General features: G+C 34.1%; 2 protein-coding genes across 2 annotated transcripts; both read left to right on the forward strand.

Annotated features, from left to right (window-relative positions):
- Positions 1 to 5,046: 5,046 nt before the first annotated feature.
- On the forward strand, positions 5,047 to 18,523 carry LOC112048406 (fatty acid synthase-like). Its single transcript, XM_052882877.1, has 34 exons — positions 5,047 to 5,196; positions 5,595 to 5,787; positions 5,986 to 6,106; positions 6,404 to 6,607; positions 6,965 to 7,081; positions 7,171 to 7,355; positions 7,430 to 7,572; positions 8,062 to 8,265; positions 8,368 to 8,554; positions 8,912 to 9,074; positions 9,174 to 9,343; positions 9,429 to 9,580; positions 9,709 to 10,041; positions 10,237 to 10,421; positions 10,512 to 10,631; positions 11,181 to 11,290; positions 11,492 to 11,682; positions 11,855 to 12,009; positions 12,110 to 12,355; positions 12,441 to 12,552; positions 13,013 to 13,128; positions 13,334 to 13,484; positions 13,567 to 13,738; positions 13,838 to 13,950; positions 14,237 to 14,401; positions 14,567 to 14,739; positions 15,195 to 15,398; positions 15,487 to 15,592; positions 15,668 to 15,809; positions 15,980 to 16,136; positions 16,240 to 16,387; positions 16,958 to 17,134; positions 17,583 to 17,685; positions 17,761 to 18,523. Exons 1-34 carry the CDS (start codon positions 5,047 to 5,049, stop codon positions 18,354 to 18,356), a joined length of 5,964 nt encoding a protein of 1,987 aa, XP_052738837.1. The 3' UTR covers positions 18,357 to 18,523.
- Positions 14,743 to 16,007, forward strand: LOC128198324 (uncharacterized). The gene is made up of 4 exons (XM_052883086.1): positions 14,743 to 15,064; positions 15,195 to 15,398; positions 15,487 to 15,592; positions 15,668 to 16,007. The coding sequence occupies exons 1-4, from the start codon at positions 14,973 to 14,975 to the stop codon at positions 15,815 to 15,817; spliced, it is 552 nt and encodes a 183-aa protein (XP_052739046.1). The 5' UTR covers positions 14,743 to 14,972; the 3' UTR covers positions 15,818 to 16,007.
- Positions 18,524 to 18,564: the final 41 nt, after the last annotated feature.

The following is an 18,564-nucleotide window of genomic DNA, read 5'->3' on the forward strand; positions in this document are numbered from 1 at the left end:
GCTGAGAACTTTCTACCTAGATGAGTTATGTCTGTTATTAGGGGTCTGATGATGAAGACCAAGGTCAATTAAGGGAACCCCTTAAATGTTTACGGTAGCTACCTTGTGCTTGGGCTTGATTAATTTGTATTGCTGAGAATTTTGTATCAAGATGGGTTGTGACTGTCATTAGGGGTCTGATGTATTCGTTTGAGATGAAATTTTACACTAAAAATGGAAAAATATATAAAAATTTTAATAAAAAAAATACAACCGACTTCAAAACCTAAAAACGTACCCACTAAACTAAAAAGTGAAAAATAACATCATAACATGTTTTACCTGCTGATCAGTATGAAGGCGGTGCTAAGCCGGTGATGTTGAATTCAAGCCATGTGAGAATATCTTATAGATTTAGATTTTGTTGTTTCATGTGGTCCTGTCAGAAATGGAAATTTTTTATTTAAATTTTTATTTTTTTCAAATGGCACAGGCCGGTGTCGGGCAGCTCGGTGCGGAAAAAAATCCAGCCCTGCGAATGACCAATCCGCATACCCAGCATGGTCATTCTTTGGGCATTAATCTTCATGTACACAGCCAAAAACAAACAGCCCCCAGTCCCTAGTGGCCTCGCTATTTCCAGATCTGGCAGCGATTGTGGTAACAGTGGGGTAAAGGGTGTCAAGAATCTCCGGGGGAGGGTCGACCCCCAACAGGTGGACCAAACATGAAGCGAGTTGCAGGGTGCCGCTGGATGCTGGCGGCGCGAGACCGTTGTGCTTGGAAGTCGATGCAGGAGACCTAGGTATGTCCAGCTGTGGACTTCTATCGGATGATGATGATGATGATGATGATGATGATGATGATGATGATGATGATGATGATGATGATGATGATGATGATGATGATGATGATGATGATGATGATGATGATGATTGACTAAAATGTCAAGTTGTCTATTCAGGAAGTATAGAAACTATACATATATGAGTGCGCTCAGTGGAGTGACTTTTTGCGGTGATATATAGGCACGTAACATGTCTAATCGTATAAAATATCATTGCCACAATGCAATGTTTTTGTTTAGGGTCAAGGAGTCAAACAGGTAGACAGATACGTCACCAATGTCTATCACGTACCTATAAGTATGAAGTAGACATTGTTAACGAAATGTATAGTTGTCTCTGTCACATTGCTTAGTCTAGTCAACATCTTGAAAAAATTATAAATACATGCGTGATGATAAATCATAAATAAAGCAACTAGGGGACATCCTGGGGATCCAAGTGCGGAAAAGCAGCAAAAGATTAATACGGGTAAAACTACAATTCAAGGTATAGGTACGCTACGCTATAATGAAATCTGATAACTTTTTAAATACAGTGCATGCAATATTATGTGTACCCGTTACACTTTACATGAAAATACTTTGATGGCATATCATCTAAGCATCTACACTTTTTGAGTTATTATCAAAAAACTGGGACAACTTTTGATAGTGTTCGTAGCTATGGTGATGATGTAGATTGTAGGATATAAAATTAGAAAAAAGAATACCTGCGCTGTATCCTTTACAACATCTTTTCTATACTTTCTTCTGATTTGAATGAGCTTATATTTTTTAACTTTCTCTAATTTTTAAGTTTTTTGATATGTTGACTAGACTAGGTAGTGCACTTTAATTACTTAACATAACTATTGTTGTTCCTGTGCATGTTGTACAGTTAAACGTTACATATGTTTACATAAATAATGCAATAAAAATTTGAATATTTATAAAAATTTGATTCTAGTAAGAGTTTATAAATATCAAAGCTAGACTGCTAGATCCTTAGTGTCGACTATTTTTCAAGCTGAACAGTTACTTGACAGGTATTTTTTTTTATTAAGTATTTTTGGTGGGTACATTTAACATATTATGTATAATAAACTAGCGAACGCCTCGACTTCGTGACGGCGTGAAATTTAGTTTTTCACAAATCCTTTGGGAACCCTGGATTTTTCAGGGATGAAAAGTAGCTTATATGTCAAATATAATAAAAGTATTTCCAGAGTAAAATGTATTTCCATTCCATATTTCAGCTAAATCGGTTAAGTAGTTGTGCCCTTAAAGAGTAACAAACATCCATACATCAAAAAGCGGCCAAGTGCGAGTCGGACTCACCCATGAAGGGTTCCGTAGCAGCAAGTAACATAAACTTCTTGCTCATTAATTACATATACACATTATATATATCCATATTACGATTACGATATATGACGTATTAAAAAAAACTACTGACAACATCTCGTTCAAACCAATATTTATTTTTTTATTATTTATTTATCATTCACCAGGGGCCCCCCCTGGTGAATGATAAATAAACAGGTGAATGATACACATTTTACCGCTTTGGAAGCGTCTCTCGCGCAAACTATTCAGTTTAGAAAAAAATTATATTGGAAACTTCAATATCATTTTTGTAGACCTATCTTTAGATACCTCACACGTTTGAGTTTCATCTTTTAGTATATCCATATCTTTTTTTTTTCTATTTTTGTATGAAAATTTTAATGCGGTTTACGGAATACATCTACTCACCAAGTTTCAACAGTACAGCTCTTACAGTTCCGGAAAAAGTGGCTTTGTCATACTGACAGACAGACAGACATGATGAGTTTATAAGGGTTCTATTTTTGCCATTTGGCTACGGAACCTTAAAAACGATCTTAAATTATTAGTTTTTCGAATTTACTTATTTTAAGAATATTATATGACATATCGCTCATTTGCAACAAGATAGACACAACTCAAAATTTATGATAATTGAGTTATTGATACAGCTATGTAGAAAATTCGATTTTCTATTTGCTGCAAAAACATCATTTATCTAAGGTCTTTTATTAGAAAAGGAGCGCAAATTCTTTTTATAGTGTCGTTATAGCGCTGTCTCTTTAACTCTCGCGGCTCGCGACAACAGTGACACATGTTCAGTTGTGAATGAGGCAAAATAGCGGCCGGCTATACGGTACTCATGAAGGAGGACATCTTTTGAATTAGAATGTTCTTACAGGTAAGTTCAACACACTTTATTGATAAATGTTTTTAAGCATTTCGTCACAATATCTAATATGCCTTTCATGCAGATAAATATTTATAATATCTGTACAGACATATTTTGTGTTATGACGTTACTGCAGAAAACATTATTATTACAACTAATAATAACAGTAATTATGTCGTTTTTGATAATAAGCAAAACATTTCATTCATTGAAATCATAAATATGTTTGTTATTAAGCCGTTATTGTATAAAATTAACAGTGAGTTTTTAATTAAATTTTAATAATAAATTGTTATGCGTCGTTTTAGTTAATAATAAAAATGTAATTTTCAGACAGACAATGTCGTTTCCAAGAAACTCGAGAGGTAAAAAAATCCTAGCGTTGCACGATAAAAGAAACACAACCAATGAAGAAGTTGTACAGAAATCAGTGAGTACCTTCTTCACCGTATTTATTTATGTTTTAAGTACCTACTTACTACACAAAAGTAATAGTAATTCATCACAGTAATTTACAATTTCCTTACTGGAACGGTATTGTAGCCTGTAGTAATGGGACTGTAGGATACAATATCTTAAACTAAAACTTGAAATTAACATAATTTTTAGTAATTTTCAGATAACGAAGAGAATAACGATGATTTATCGTCCAGCTCATTATCAGATAGACTCTCATGATGATACTTATTGAGAGCGTTAGTGTTTTTTTTTTATTGAGAAATAATACAATAGGGAACTTAAGCTAACTTATCCTAATAACTATACAAATCATGCCCACGTGGAATGGTGGCAAGAATACTGGCTGCATTTCCGCGCTGGACAGCCAGTTAGTGTTTTATATACTTATATACTAGTAGTTTTTTAACCTATTATTACAGAATTTAATTGCAATTCCATCAACTTCATCATGAAATATTCCAAGTCCAAGCTAAAATAGAAAGAAAACATAAGCAAAATGAAGCTAGTTGGCGGAGAAATGTGATTAAAAAGCTAAACTGTTCGAAGACGTTTGTCTTCAGGCTATTGGCCAATTATATATTCGCTGATGATAACTGAGGTACACATAACAAGCACCCAAAACTGGACGACGTCATAAAGGGAGACAGCATACGAAATTATATAAAGACTATACCAAAAATAGAGTCCCATTAAACGAGAGTCAACAAGGGTTTTCATAGACGGAAGTAAGAAAATAAGTGATATTCACAGTAATTATGTTGAGCTCAAAAGCAAAATAACCAACCTTATGGGAATTATGTTAAATTTTATAAAATATTTACCCAGGAGTTCAATGTACCATTTATACGGATGATAAAGAAAATAGAAAAGATGACCACGAGAACCATTTAAAAGAAAAACAATTATGTTGAGAATAAAAAGCTTAAGCAAGTTAAATGTTTTAAATTTTACCATTTGTGATTTAAAAACTAACAAGGTAGAATGCTATGTTTGGGACGAGTCGAATGCCAACAGAGGAGTTTATGACTTAGGAACTTGTGTCTCTTTACTTTGTGCCATTCCTGTAATAATAACGATAGTTAGATGTAAGCCAATTGTTGATTTTACAGATTTAATACTTTAAACTACTATGTTCTTGATTTTCTTTATTCCAAACGTCAATAAATATTTCTTTCTATATCGGCATTTTTTGTGATAATTACTAACTATCGACTCCAAAAGAAGAAATTTTTATCGTGTATAGCGTCATAAGCCTACATAATTAAAAAAAAATATCTTGTTTATCTGCAATAATGACACTAGTGATACCTGGTGTCACAAAAACCTTCGTATCACTTTGAATAAATATGAAACTTAAAGTTTTATACTTTTATTATATAAAATGATAATCACATTGTCATGTTTAATCTATAAAAACAACAAAAATTAAGATTTTCTCCCGTAAATCGAATTATAAACCTTGAAAATGCTCTCCTGTAAAACAGTAGTTTTTGAGAAATGTCAATGTTGTTGCAAATGAGCGATATGACATTTATTTTTTTACTTGTTCATTGTAGACAATATTATGGCACCAACGCCCGATTTGCCCTCGTTCTCGGACAAGAGAAGTGTAAGAGATAATAGAAATGGCGAGAGAGTCGTTATATCTGGCATGTCGGGTCTGTATCCAGAGTCCCATAGCGTGAAGGATTTGGCCAATATTCTGTATAATAAGGTAATTATATGCAATCTATTATTAAGCGTATTAACTATCGACAAGTCATAATATATAGCCAATTTAAAGACCTCCTACAAACTATAAGACCAGCCCATGTAGCCAAGTGGACAGGTCACGTGATCAAGATATGACAGATACATTTTTTTAGTTTTCGAAGCGTTTGCGATCGTAGAAAGAGAATCGTCGTGCCACTTAGCTACAGGGGCTGATCTCCTTTCAATAAAGTAGTAGATTTGGATCTTAGACTTATCATACTAATACTACGAAATGGTTGAAAGAAACTATGGCTTAACGACTCAGTTGATAATGCTGATTGACAGGTGTAATTTGTTTTATTCGGTAAAGAAATGGTTAATTAGGTATTTTATATATTTAATGACCGTAAATTGTTTTAGATCAACCCAATCAACAATGAAAACGTCCGATGGAAGTATGAACATCCCGAGGTAGCGCAGTACACCGGCAAAATGCCAGGACTAAAACACTTCGATGCGCAGTTTTTCAAAGTTCATTACCGTCTTAGCAATAACATGGACGCTATGGGTCGCAAGGTGCTGGAACAGTCATATCAAGCGATTTACGACGCAGGTGAGATTATTATTACTCTTGCTAGCAGTCTAAAACCCTCTTGAATAAGAAATTTAATCTTTCAAACAAAAGCAGCTAAATGAAAATTTCATCCGTCCGAGAACTAGGAAGGTACGTAGATAGCCAAAACACACACGTTAAATATTTGCTATAATATTTTTTGTCTGGGGTAAAAAAATTGATTTTCTTTCTTCACAGGTATATGTCCGGAAGAACTTTCTGGTAAGAAAGTTGGTGTCTACGTTGGCAGTTGCATTTCTGAAAGTGAAAAGGCTACTTTTTATGCCGGAAATTCTAGGACAGGATTTGGTGTCGCAGGGTAGGTATATCTATACTAATATTATAAAGCTGAAGAGTTTGTTTGTTTGTTTGTTTGATTGAACGCGCTCAGGAACTACTGGTCCGATTTGAAAAATTCTTTCAGGGTTAGATAGCACAGTTATCGAGGAAGGCTATAGGCTATATTTTATCCCCGCATTCCTAAGAGAACGGGAACCACGCGGGTGAAACCGCGCGCGGTCAGCTAGTTAGGATTTATTAGATTTCAATTTTTTATCCAAAGTTTCAATTTGCAGCTTAAACGACAATAAAACTATTAATTTATTTTTATTGACAGAGGAAGTAAATCGATGTTTGCAAACCGCATATCATACTGGTTAAACGCCAAAGGTCCTTCTATGAGCATAGACGAGGGCTGCTGCAGCTCCACCGAAGCCTTGAACCAAGCTTACCTAGCCATCAAACACGGCGAGTGTGAAGCTGCCATTGTCGGAGGATGCAACCTTTGTTTGCATCCTCAATCCACTATCCATTATGGAAGGTACGAAAATGGATAGGATACCTGTACCTGTAGCCAAGACGCACGTCGATTCTCTTTCTACGATCACAAACGTGAAACTTTGAAATGTATGGAAATGACAGATCTTGCTCACGTGACCCGTCGATAGCAAATTTCATTCCCATACATCTTTCTAGTTTTCGAAGCGTTAGCGATCGTAAAAATATTCGGCGTGGCACTTGGCTAGGGGCTACCTTTTATTATTATGTCGCTTTTCACATTCTTTCTTATTTCATCGCCTCAATTTTTCTTAAAAAAAAAACTCTTCATTATACTTATGAAAAGATTCAGGTGAAACAATTTCATAAGATTTGTTCAATAATTTTTTTCATGTTTTAGAATAATTAACTTGAGTATGGATGGTAAAACTAAATCGTTTGACACTGAAGCAGATGGGTGTGCTAAGTCAGAAGCAATTAACGTCCTATTTCTTCAAAAAGCTGAAGATGCTTTAAGGTAAATAATAAAGAAGTAAGAAATAATTTGTAGAAATGTATCCAAATATAATTAAAAAATGGAATTTAAATGACAAATTTTACTTGCAGAATTTACGCTGAAGTGGTTCATGTAAAATGTTGTATATATTTATCAAATTTGGAACACGAAACAAAAGGTCAAAGATATGGTTTCTATAGGGATCCTGACAACATGGCCAACTTTATAAGCACTTTCTATGAAGAAGCCAATGTATCACCACAAGCTATTGAATACGTCGAAGCTTGTGGTTCTGGTAATTAATTAGTTGAATATTAAATATATTATATAAATATGCCAAATTTTAATGAGTAATTAATTACGTTTAAGCTACACCGGAGGTGGATAAAGCAGAGCTTGAAGCCATCCAAAAAGTGTATTGTAATAAAAGAAGACAACCTCTTTTAGTAGGCAGTGTTATGTCAAATATAGGATACTGCGAAGCTGCATCAGGAATATCCGCTGTTACGAAGGTAAAGCTCGCCATTTAAGTTTTTAACCGACTTCCAAAAAGGAGGAGGTTCTACGTTCGGCTGTATGTATGTTTTTTTTTTATGTATGTCCAGCGATAATTCCGTCATTTATAGACCAGAGATTTTTGTTTTGAAGGGTTTAATTCCAGGGTGGTCCCATTTTTTTCATGTCAGGATTTGATGATGGCATCCTGGAGAAATCGAGGGGAACTTTCGAAAATTGTAGAGACGGCTAGTGCGTTTGTTAGTGTTTCCATAAGGTATTTTAAACCACTACAATTTTAAGAAGGTCTGGAGTTGGTCTGATGATGGAGCCGAAACACAGACCATGGAACTCCTCGACGGTTCACAGTAGCTACCTTGTGTTTGGACTTGATAAATTTGTATTGATAAGAACTTTCCATCTAGATAGGTTGTATAATTTTTGTTTTTAATACTGCCTATCCTTAATACCTACAATAATGTCAAATGTATTTTCTAAATCAACAGGTTCTTTTAGGATACCATTCTGGACAGCTTGCAGGGAACTTGAATTGTCAATCACCAAGAAATGATGTTGCAGCTTTGCGAGATGGTCGTATGCGTATTCTTACTGATCATCACAGTTTTGGACGTACTTACTCCGCTGTCAATAGCATTTCACTTACTGGAGTAAATGCACATGTCCTTTTAAATGGCCATTATAAAGCTAAGGTATTAAATTATTCTCCACTTTTTGCATAAGTTATAGATTAGGAACATGTAAAGGCAGACCGAAATTAGCTATGAATACTTTTAGTTTGCTTATATTTTTAGGACCCTAGACGTTACAAGACAAATATTCCTCATTTAGTTTTGCTATCTGGCAGACAGGAAACTTCCGTGAACAAAATACTTCTGGATCTAAAATCTCGCCCGGTTGATCCTGAAGAAATAGCTCTACTGCACAATATTCATAAAACAAGAATTACTGGACATTTAGGAAGAGGATTTATACTTCTTGGTGAGATATTTAGCATAATTGTAAATTTAAATTTAAATAGATAGATATGTTCTATATTAAATAATTATAACAAAATGTACAAAAGTACAAATTAATCAAGAAATAAAAAAGGTAGAAATATGCACAAAGGTTAATAGCGATCTCCTCCAAGCAACCCTCATTGTAAGATAACGGATAGTACGATAATATATATTATAAGTCCAATATAAACAAGCAACAATCTTCAAAATATAGTATCTCCTAATATTCAGCCAGCGGCCCAGACGATGTACAACAACAAAGATGACATTATAATGCAACAAAAATGAAATAATTGCATATTAAGTTAATAAAATTAAGGGAATAAGGTTTTTTCAGACACAAATGAAAAGAACGAAACCATTTGTGTGCACGAAAAGTCAAACTACTTCGACGACAGCAAGCGGCCGCTGTGGTTCGTATACAGCGGCATGGGCTCCCAGTGGACCGGCATGGGGGCACAGCTCATGAGAATTCCGATATTTGCCGCTGCTATCGAAAAGTAAGCTCTTTCTACTGCTATAACTAGACCTCAATAATTAAATGGTTTAAACTTGAAATGGTTACATTTAATAATTTTCTCTTCTGTCTAAAATAATAGGTGTCGTCGTGTATTAGAACCTAAAGGAGTGGACATTGTGCATATAATTACGTCTCCAGATAAATCCATATTTGACAATATTCTTAATTCTTTCGTCGGAATTGCTGCAATACAAATTGGTCTTACGGATGTATTACAGGCTTTGGAGATTATTCCTGACAAAATTATCGGTAATCACAACATTAAATGAAACTTTTGTCTTACACAGCGGCAGATACTTTATGTTTCCCTTCATAATTTCATGTTTATTTACAGGTCACAGTGTGGGTGAATTAGGCTGTGCGTACGCAGACGGTTGTTTTACAGCCGAGGAAATGATACTGTCTGCATACAGCCGCGGTCTAGTCTCTGTGCAGACTCCGTTCATTCGTGGATCAATGGCAGCTATTGGACTTGGTTTCGATCGGGTAGCAAATAATATATTTACGTCAATATTTAGTAAATTGTATTTAAAAAGTATTGCAATGCCTTTTGGGGGACTAATAAAGCTGAAGAAGCTAGTGTATTACTAAAATTGATTATCACTGTCTTACAGATGTCTAAAATGGTTCCACCTGAGATTGAAATAGCTTGCCACAACGGCCCCGACTCCAGCACAATTTCCGGTCCCGCCGATATCATGAAAGAATTCGTGGCTCAACTTACTGCGAAGAGAATATTTGCAAAGGAAGTGCCATGCTCAAATATTGCATATCACTCGCGATACATCGCTGAGGCAGGTCCAGGTTTGCTCAAATATTTGGGTGAAGTGATCACGTCCCCAAAAGTTCGCAGTAGCCGCTGGGTTTCAACTTCAGTGCCACAAGAGAAATGGAATGATCCCATTGCAAAATATTCATCCGCAGAATATCACACGAATAACTTACTTGTGAGTATAAAAGATATGTTATTGTATTTTTCTAGGTAGTAAGTAGGTTATCCGTCTTAGGTAGTAAAGTAAAGTAAAGTAAAGTTATATTGAGATCTATTAATAAATATAATCTATTTGAAATTTAAAAAATAGCTATAAATAGTGTAATATCATAACAATATCATATGTAAAAAAACTATCATTATGTTGCAGAATTCAGTCCTTTTTGAGGAAACATCGAGGCTTATCCCACCAAATGCGGTAGTAGTAGAAATTGCTCCTCATGGCCTCTTGCAAGCTATTCTCAAGCGTTCTCTGCCTGAATCCTGCAACCACGTACCGCTAACAAGACGTGGTCACCCCGATAATGCAGTTTTCTTGCTGGAAGCTCTCGGGAAGTTAGTGTTTTTAAATATAATCTAGATATTTATCAAATAAGTATCAAAATATTTAACTCTGTTTTTACCCTTTATCAATTATTCTTATAGTCTCTTCATGGTGGGATACAATCCAAAAGTGCAAGCCATATACCCAAAAATAGAATTTCCAGTTTCTACTACAACCCCAATGTTGTCACATTTAGTAGAATGGGCGCATAACGAATCATGGTATGTTAACTCAAATTTCACTCTACAATTTTACAAAGGTTCAAATTCAAGGATTCTCAGCTACCGAAGGTTGTGCAAAGGCGCTTAGAGTTTCGACATGTCAACAGCGTTCGGTAGAATTTGGTCGATTTGAAACTTTTATCAAAAAACTACATTTATAAGCATAAAGTAATAAAGCTGAGTTCATTTTTATTAAATAAGCTTAGATAGTAAACGTAAATTGTTTGTGAACGATTTTTATAAGTCCTAATAGTAGGCCTATGTCCAGTAATAGACGTAACCAGTGGTGAATCATTAACCTCATTAATAAACAACTTATACCTCATTAATAGTGCTTATTAATGAGGTATAAGTTACATTACATACATAGATGGGCCATCCTTTGTCCGTGCCCAGAATGAAATCTGTCTCTTTACAAAATTTTGTCAAGATCGGTATAATAGTTATCTAATCCAGAAATAAAAATAAATCGAAACTTCCAAAAACCAGATATGGATTACAAATAGAAAACCTTTATTCACACATTTCATTATATTAGTATGATTTTAGGAATGTACCATTGTTTGTGTCTGAGAAAAGTAAAGCAGCATCTTCATGTAATTATATTATATCGATCCATGATGACAGTCACAATTACTTAAAAGGTCATGTTATAAGAGGTAGGAAGCGATATTTTATATACAAAATTTTACAACTATTTTTCTTTTTTTTATATCTACAATAATGAAATTTATATCTCTTTCTTGTTTTATTATATTTAATACAGCACAAGCACATAATAGTGTTTGGAAATCGGATAAAAGCAATTTGTCAATAACATAATAATTCATATTGAATGATTTCCTGCTTATGGATTTCAGGGAAAAACTCGTACCCATTTGCTGCTGCGTTAGTAGCAGTTTGGGATACATTAGCTATGGTGCTGGGAGTTCCCAAAAAACAGCTCTCAGTTAAGTTTCATCATGTTCGCCTTTACTTACAACCTGTGCTTCAAGACCGTGAACAATTGCGACTATATATAACTATCCAAAGAGGCAGAGGCTATTTTGAGGTACCTAATTTATACAATCCAAACAAAAATTAATAACTAAAAATTGAGCTTTTTCAATAAACATGAAGTATTAGAAGTTTTAGAAGAAATAGATCAACAAACTTAACTGCCAGCTGATAACACAAAAAAATAGATTACATTCATAAATAGTGTCTTGTTATCTTACTTTTAGGTTTTGAATAACAACATCAAAATCGCAACTGGTTTTATTAACAGTGATATAACCAAAACTGTAAATGCAAATGATGAATTGAAATTAGTGGAACAACTAGAGCTAAAATCAGAAGACATTTACGAATTATTGTATGCGAGAGACTATAACTACATGTAAGTTCAGAAAATATCAAAAATATTTTTCAATTTTACCAATTGTAGTTTGTACTGACACTACAAATGCGGCCAGTTAATTCATATAAATTATTTTTAGGGACAGGTTCCGTAGTATTTGTAATGCTAACATGTCACTAACAGAAGCTCACCTACTGTGGCAAAACAATTGGGTGACGCTTATTGATGGTATGATCCAACTCAATGCACTTAGGCGTCATCACGATAGTGTTTCGCAGCCAACTTTTATAAGAAAAATCGTCATCGATGTTAATGATCATTTAAGAGCTGTAGACGGTGGAAATGTTATAACGGCTAAAGTTTGTGAAGTAATGGACTCTATCAGGTATTTACATATTTTTATTCTCCTAAACTCCGTACTATAAGTAATTGCATTCTTATATTTTAAGATTAAATTATTAAATATTTAGATGTGGAGGGATCTCGATTGAAAACATCCAATTCCACGACGTGCCTTCATCGAACGAAGAACAGGTTGCTTTAAAAAAAAATGTTCCTCAGTTCTCTAACAATAATATCGATGTAAGTATTTATAATTTTTTTTTCGTACTTTAATATTATTTTATTTAGGAACAAATTGTAACTGATTATTCTTAGCAATTAAACATTTAATCTCAGATATAATTATTATTTTTAAACACCTACACGAAATTACTATGGTCACGAATTACCCGGAATTGAGAAGCATAATAGTTCTTATTTTGATAATTTTATGATCATACAATAATTATGTATGCAGTTGAATAACTGTTTTTAGGTAATTCGGAGTGAAACATATTTTATACCTATTCAAGAAAAAATATCAACAGAAAATAAAATAGCGCTGCAAGTGAAACGTTCAGGTGATACTAACTTTACGCAATGGATCAAAGTGACGAAACCAAATTATCAAGGGATTTCAGTGAAGGTATGAACATTAGATTAAAGGACTATATGTTTAAAAGTTATTGATTCTTATTCATATAATATAAATATATTTAAGGTGCAATACGCAGGCTTAAGCGATGTGTACCTAAAGAAAGTGTTTGGAGTAGCCGCAAAAGAAAGCATCGATAATAAGAATGTGATCGAATACGACTTCAGTGGTGTTACAAATAGGTATGAAAAGTGATCATTTTAATCAATTGATATTAAAGTGGTAGATATTAAATACCCAAAACAACTATATTACGAGTAAAAAGAATTTGGTCGTCTGCATTTGTATTCACAGAAGAATGAGACTAGAATGAAAGACCATAAGCTCTTTCGTGCAAGATAACTTAAAGTAGCATCTATCATACCCGTGAATAAATATTGTTTTCAGAAAAGAACGCGTTATGGGTATCGTCCAAGATGAATCAATAAGCACACACATCCAAGCAAAGCCTGAACTGTTGTGGCCCGTACCTGAACATTGGACTTTAGAAGAAGCAGCTACTGTTCCATTAGCCTATTGCCTGGCCTTCTACTGTCTTGTAATTACATGATTATTTTATTTATTAATTTTAATTACTTAATTTGAAATTTCAATATAAATATTTTTCTATGACTTTACAGTGCTTCAAAGCTAGGTTCTACCGCGGCATCAGTATTCTCGTGCACGACGGATCAGGAGCTTTAGGTCAAGCGATCATATCTATAGCCCTCGCACACGACTGTGACGTTTACACCACAGTGAGCAGTATCAAGAAAAAAAGATTTTTGCTCAAATTGTTTCCAGAACTTAAAGGTAATTTCAAATTGCGTCTATTTACATCTGTCCATTTACAATTAGAATGATCTCATGATCTTGGACAGATTACGTAATTATGAAATTAAATATTTTCAGAGGATCATGTCGACTGCTCTCGGGACAGCAGTTTTAAGGATATGGTTCTTGGTGGTACAAAAGGAGAAGGTTGTGACATTGTTATAATCTCTTTTAAAGGACTCTTAAGAGACGTAAGTTCTAATTTTTAGACAAGCATAATGTTTTTCTGAACGTTTGATTAATTCCGACGAAACCGAGTTTTTTATATTTCATTTTTCACAGTATTTTGCCTCAACAGCATCACGGTTAAGGGGCTAAACTCAAAGTGAGATATCTATTGTTTGATGTCCACCCATTGATTTATTGTCGTACACATTACTAGCTCAAGTCATTTACACAGTAGATGAGAAAAATAGTAAAACATTGCGTGAACTATTTTTAAGTAACATATAATAAACATTGTTAATTTATTTACAGGCATCGATAAAAAGCTGTAAATTATTTGGATACGCTGTTGATACTTCACTTATACTAGACGATGAGGATTATATCTTTGGAATGGATAATTTATCTAAATCTAACACTTACAATACACTGCAGTTTTCTTCACTATTTGATATTAAAAACGTAGAAGATTTAAAAGTAAGTAATATGAAACGTTTTTATGAAACTCAAAGTGCAATTTGATTTAAAACAACGTGTACCAAGACGATTTTTGAAATAAGTTCCGCTCGCAATCTAATTACCGTATCAAACAGAATATTCTTTATTAGTTAATTGATTTCATACACTGATACATTGATCCAGAGACTTCAATTGATGGTGAGCGAAGGAATCGCTCACGGCTACGTCCGTCCGCTCTCTCGGGTGGTGTACGCGGCGGAAGAGGCCTCACGAGCTCTACAGCTGCAAGCGAGCAGCAAACATATTGGCCGAGTGCTACTTCATTTAGAAGAAGACATCTTCTGCACTCAAAATACGTAAGATGTACCTTTTTTAAGTAGGACGATATCTCCTTATAGTCTGAAAGTAAAGTTATTCTCGATATAAATCGGGAACTCTTCACTATTCCATGCCGGTCGTAATATTCAACGACCGAATAAGCAATTGGTAAAAATAGTTTAATTGCGTTGCGATCGATTAATTATGTTTCAGAATAAGCTGCTCGTCTGATCGACTGCACGTAGTGTTATCTGAGAATGCTGTTTTGGGGATGCAATTAGTGGAACGATTAGTAAAACGAGGCGTAAGAAAATTGTTACTGCGTTTTACAAATATGTCAAGAAGCCTATTATTTAAAATCAGGTATGCAATACCAAATGATAAAACATAACCTACAATTGCTTGTAATCAATTTAGTATTTACAAACAAACTCAATATTCAAACCGCTATACTAGTATTTAATCACCTAAAACTATAATTATGAATTTACAGGTCCTGGGAAGATTTAGGAATTCAATTTGCGATTTCTTACGGAAACTTATGGAATGACGATGTTTTTAAATTACTAAACAGCGAGAAAGTCGAAAACGCAGAAGGAATATATTGCATTGTAAATTCTGATTTAGAAATAGAAAACACTAATAAACTCTTGGAACATCTGAATCTGACCATACGAAGATTGAATTGGAGCATAAAGTAAATATGCATAGTCACTATGAATATCTTTAAATTGTGTTTGAAATGCTCGTAATGTTAACTTTTTGTATGTGACTTACCGTTTCAGGTATTTTGCAGTAATTGATGTCAACAGTGATATTAGCAACAATATAACAAAACTAACAGAACCACACAATAAATTCATAACAATCAAATTGCCATCTTTAAAAGTCGTAAGATTTTTTATACCTGGTTACTGGTATGAATACGAATTTAGCAGAGTTTATTTAGTTACTTTACTTTTACAGGTTGAAAACAATGGATATTTTCCGGTCAGTCATGCTATTGATGCTATAGAAAAGGCTATATGTAACAAACAACCTCTCATAGCTGCACATCGTACAGAATTATCTTTTGGCAACTTGTTAGAAGAATTGGCTAATTTAGCTGGTACATAATGTGTTTTGGTGTCCCTTTGTTACTTTAATACATTTTATCTGATACCTTGGAGCACTCTGATTTCTTGATTCTGACTATGACTGAGAAAATTTGTAAAAATATAGCATTAACTTCTTTATATTTTTTGAAAATTGTTCTTAAATTATAAAATTGTTGTTTAGATTTCCCAATTTCTGATGGGCCGTTATCAATGCAAGATGCAACTCTTGAAGAACTGGGAATGGATTCATCAAAATCTCAAATTGTTAGAGCTTATTTGCGGGATGTTCACTATGTTTCACTGGACGAAAGCGATATACCATCGCTAACATTAAAAAAGTTAGTACGTACTTGTGACAAAAGTGTTAAAACACAAAGTGTTACTATGTACTTTTCTTTATTAGATTAATGTGAAAGAATTATAGACTTATATAACTTGCAGGATATGGGAGTTGGCAGGTAATGAAGAAAAAGAAATGTTTACTGAAACTGAGGATTTGAAAACATTTTTAACCCACATAGATCCAGATGAACTCCTGGCCACAACAGAAATAGTATTTTTACCAACACTAATTACAAGTTCTGCCACGGTAAGCAACTTTTGTTTCACAGACTATAAAAAAAGGGAAATTGAATTTGGGACCCAATTTTTCATATCATATCAATACGCTTCATTAAATATAACTAATATTATTCCTATCTATGCTTTATTAAGAAGTAATTCAATCAATTATTGGCGTTGAATGATGCAGTCAGGTGACAGGTCAAGCGCATTTGTTTGCGGTAACTGTAACTGCCTTTTATGAATATGGATTAGGATATAAACGTCAAACTTCTACACACTAAATTGAACTTTAAACAGTAGTGATTAGGTTCACATTACTTTAAAGAAAATTGAGGTAAAAATTTCAAGACAGATAGATAGAAAATTGTAATTTAACAGAAACGAAACTTTACAGTTCCCGAAAATAATTTCAAAGCTTACCTATTAAGATAAGTGAGTCCTATGGTTTAAATTAAAAAAAAACATCTTCTTTACATATTCTGCTCCTACCTTTAAATTAAATATTCTTCAGTTTCAATAAGTGGAATTCAACGTTGTATAAGAACATGAGAAATATTCATTAGAAGTAAAAATAAAACTTCATGAAATATTTCAGACAACTGATGAATTTGACGTAAACGAAACATATCTGTGCGTAGTACCAGGAGTAGAAGGGTTACACGTGCGATTCCGTGAACTATGCGAGCGGATCAAGGTACCTGCACTAGTGCTGCAGCCAGGTGTTGATAAGCCGCAGGAGACTATACAAGAAATAGCACAAAGATATGCTAAGGTAGTGCGTCGTATACTAATATTAGAATTATATTCCATAGTTATATAAGTTTCATCATCATCATTCTCATGATCATCATCGTCCTCATCATCATCATCATCATCATCATCATCATCATCATCATCATCATTAACAACCCATACACGGCTCACTGTTGAGCACGAATCTCCTCTTAGAATGAGGGGGGTCATAGGCCTTAGTCCACTACGCTGGCCAAATGCAGATTGACAGACTTCACACAGGCAGAGAATTAAGAAAATTCTCATATATGCAGGTTTTTCTCTAACCATTTGAGACACGTGATATTTAATTTCTTACAATGCACATAGCTGAAAACCCCGGACCGGATTCGAACCTACGTCCTCCGAATAATGAAAGAGTTGAAAATTTTGTGCAGCAATGTTTATTTAAATTCTTTTATCGACATATTATCTAATTATTTTTTTAGATTCTTCTGAAAAAGACTCAGTTAAAAAAGCGCTTTTATCTTCTTGGATATGAAAGTGGAGTTTTAGTTGCCTTAGAAATGGCAGCGATTCTCGAAGATAGTGGTAAGATTTCAAACTCATGAAACTGAATTACAATGATCTAATTTAAAAGTATTAAAAAACATATTTTATCTATAGGGTTAAATGGCACAATCTTCTGCATCGGTGGTGCACCGCAAGAAGTTCTCGAAAAGTTTGATGAAAAATTAGCTAGATTCGAAACAGAAGAATCGTTGCAGTCAGCAGTAGCTAGTCACATGTTCAAGTTATTGGTCAATGGTGATAGCCCCGAGAACCTGGATATTGAAATAAAAAACATTCCTACTTGGAAAGAGAAAGTATCGTTCTGCGTGCAGATGTTGCTGGGACGTATTCATCATTCTATTCAGTACGCACAAGAAATTATTGAAGCCGCATATGAAAGAATAGTACAAGTGCGACGTTATGAATCACAGCCACGTCCACTTCGCTCCCTTCTCGTTTCAATTAGGCCCTGGACATCTACGACAAATAACGTTAAGTTTCATTCTTTGCAAAGTCATTCGCAGCAAAAAGTCGTAGAGTACCAGTTGCAAGTTCCTCTGGCGTTTGCCGCACAAGACATGCGCTGTGCTGCCATTGTGAACCGTCATTTAGACAAAGATATTCTTGAGGCATTCGATAACAAAAATTTATGCGAAACTTACCATACAAACGCTGATTCATTTGTTTGCCTTGATTCAATGTTGGTTTGATCTTAAAAATTTAGGTATAGTATGTAATTTATTTATTTCTGTTTTCAATTTTAAAATTAAAAATAAACAAGCATTTTTTTTAATTTTGGGATATTACGAGAATCTTGAGCGTTTTTCATTTTACTGTTCGTTATGTATTAAGTTGTGTTTTTACCATAGTACCAAGATTAAAGTTGAATCTCGTATGCATATTCTTTATTATCCGAAT

Source organism: Bicyclus anynana, chromosome 8, assembly GCF_947172395.1.
Source record: "Bicyclus anynana chromosome 8, ilBicAnyn1.1, whole genome shotgun sequence".
NCBI lineage: Eukaryota > Metazoa > Arthropoda > Insecta > Lepidoptera > Nymphalidae > Bicyclus > Bicyclus anynana.

Coding starts and splice junctions, on each gene's coding strand:
- LOC112048406 (XM_052882877.1), top strand. CDS start 5,047: ATGGCACCAACGCCCGATTTGCCCTCGTTCTCGGACAAGAGAAGTGTA. Junction 9,344..9,428: donor TATTCCTGACAAAATTATCG/GTAATCACAACA, acceptor GTTTATTTACAG/GTCACAGTGTGGGTGAATTA. Junction 15,593..15,667: donor AATTGCCATCTTTAAAAGTC/GTAAGATTTTTT, acceptor TTACTTTTACAG/GTTGAAAACAATGGATATTT.
- LOC128198324 (XM_052883086.1), top strand. CDS start 14,973: ATGCAATTAGTGGAACGATTAGTAAAACGAGGCGTAAGAAAATTGTTA. Junction 15,065..15,194: donor AGCCTATTATTTAAAATCAG/GTATGCAATACC, acceptor ATGAATTTACAG/GTCCTGGGAAGATTTAGGAA. Junction 15,399..15,486: donor AGATTGAATTGGAGCATAAA/GTAAATATGCAT, acceptor TTACCGTTTCAG/GTATTTTGCAGTAATTGATG.